General features: G+C 58.9%; 1 protein-coding gene across 1 annotated transcript in view; it reads left to right on the top strand.

The window, feature by feature from the left end:
- Positions 1–247: 247 nt before the first annotated feature.
- Positions 248–911, top strand: part of pappa2 (pappalysin 2) — a gene marked incomplete at its 5' end in the record, with an annotated part of 155,678 nt that continues 155,014 nt past the window's right edge. Inside the window, one exon of the mRNA XM_083654116.1 lies at positions 248–911. This exon is cut by the window's right edge and continues 288 nt beyond it. Coding sequence (XP_083510242.1) covers positions 248–911 — 664 coding nt within the window.

The following is a 911-nucleotide window of genomic DNA, read 5'->3' as shown; positions in this document are numbered from 1 at the left end:
CGTTTATCCCGCTGGAATGCACTGACAGCTTTATTTTTGTTTACCAAATAAGTTCATTTTTTATTCCCAGAACACAACGAAAATCCCAGATAACGTTTTTTTTAATGCTGGGGAAAAGATGGGCAAATAAAACTAGTAACCACAGTCTGGTCTGAGACCTTTCTTGCTGCTGACTTGTGAACTTCAGAGGCAGACTTAAAATATATTTTGTTATTTTTTTAATCCTCAACGAAACCCCTCAATTAAAATGTTGTTGATCAGACTACTGGCTATTTCCCTCGTCCTCATCACTAACACGTGGCTGCTAAAGCCGGCCCGCTCCTCCGATGCCCTCCGCCGGCACAAGCGCGCCATGGCCCGGCGCGCAGAGCGGGAGCTGTCCCGGCTGGCAGGTGAGCCGTGCACCGGCCCCGGTGGCTGGAGCTCCCGGCGGCAGCCCCGCTCCCTCTCCCCGTCACAACACCGCCCTCCAGCGGCCCGTCCGCGGACGCACACCAGCCGGAGAGAGCCGTACAGCATAACGAGCGCTCCCGTGGCTTGTACGGGAGGGTGCGGGTCGCACGCCGGGGTGCACCGGGTGGCTCACTGGGGGGAGGAGGCGGGAGGCTGGGGTGAGCCGCTGGGAGGGGAGGACGGCTACGACACAGTGCTGCCACGAGCTCCCTATGACACACATGACAAGAGAGACGCACATGTCAACACAGAAAGCGCACAAACACAGCAGCGACCCGGGGCGTCTTTCCTCAGAGAGCCCGGGCAGAGGGCGTCTTCCCCGGGCTCCCTCTCCAGGCTCCCCCGCAGCCTCGACGCGGCGGCTCGCTATGAGGAGGAGAGCAACACGAGCTGGGAGAAAGTTGCTTTCCCGGAGAGAGCTTTCCTCTACACGCTGCAGCAGGAGGACGGGGACCCAG

Source organism: Poromitra crassiceps (assembly GCF_964638095.1).
Source record: "Poromitra crassiceps genome assembly, chromosome: 17".
NCBI lineage: Eukaryota > Metazoa > Chordata > Actinopteri > Beryciformes > Melamphaidae > Poromitra > Poromitra crassiceps.
Note: the sequence above shows the minus strand (reverse complement) of the source record. Positions and strands in the feature narration are given on the sequence as shown.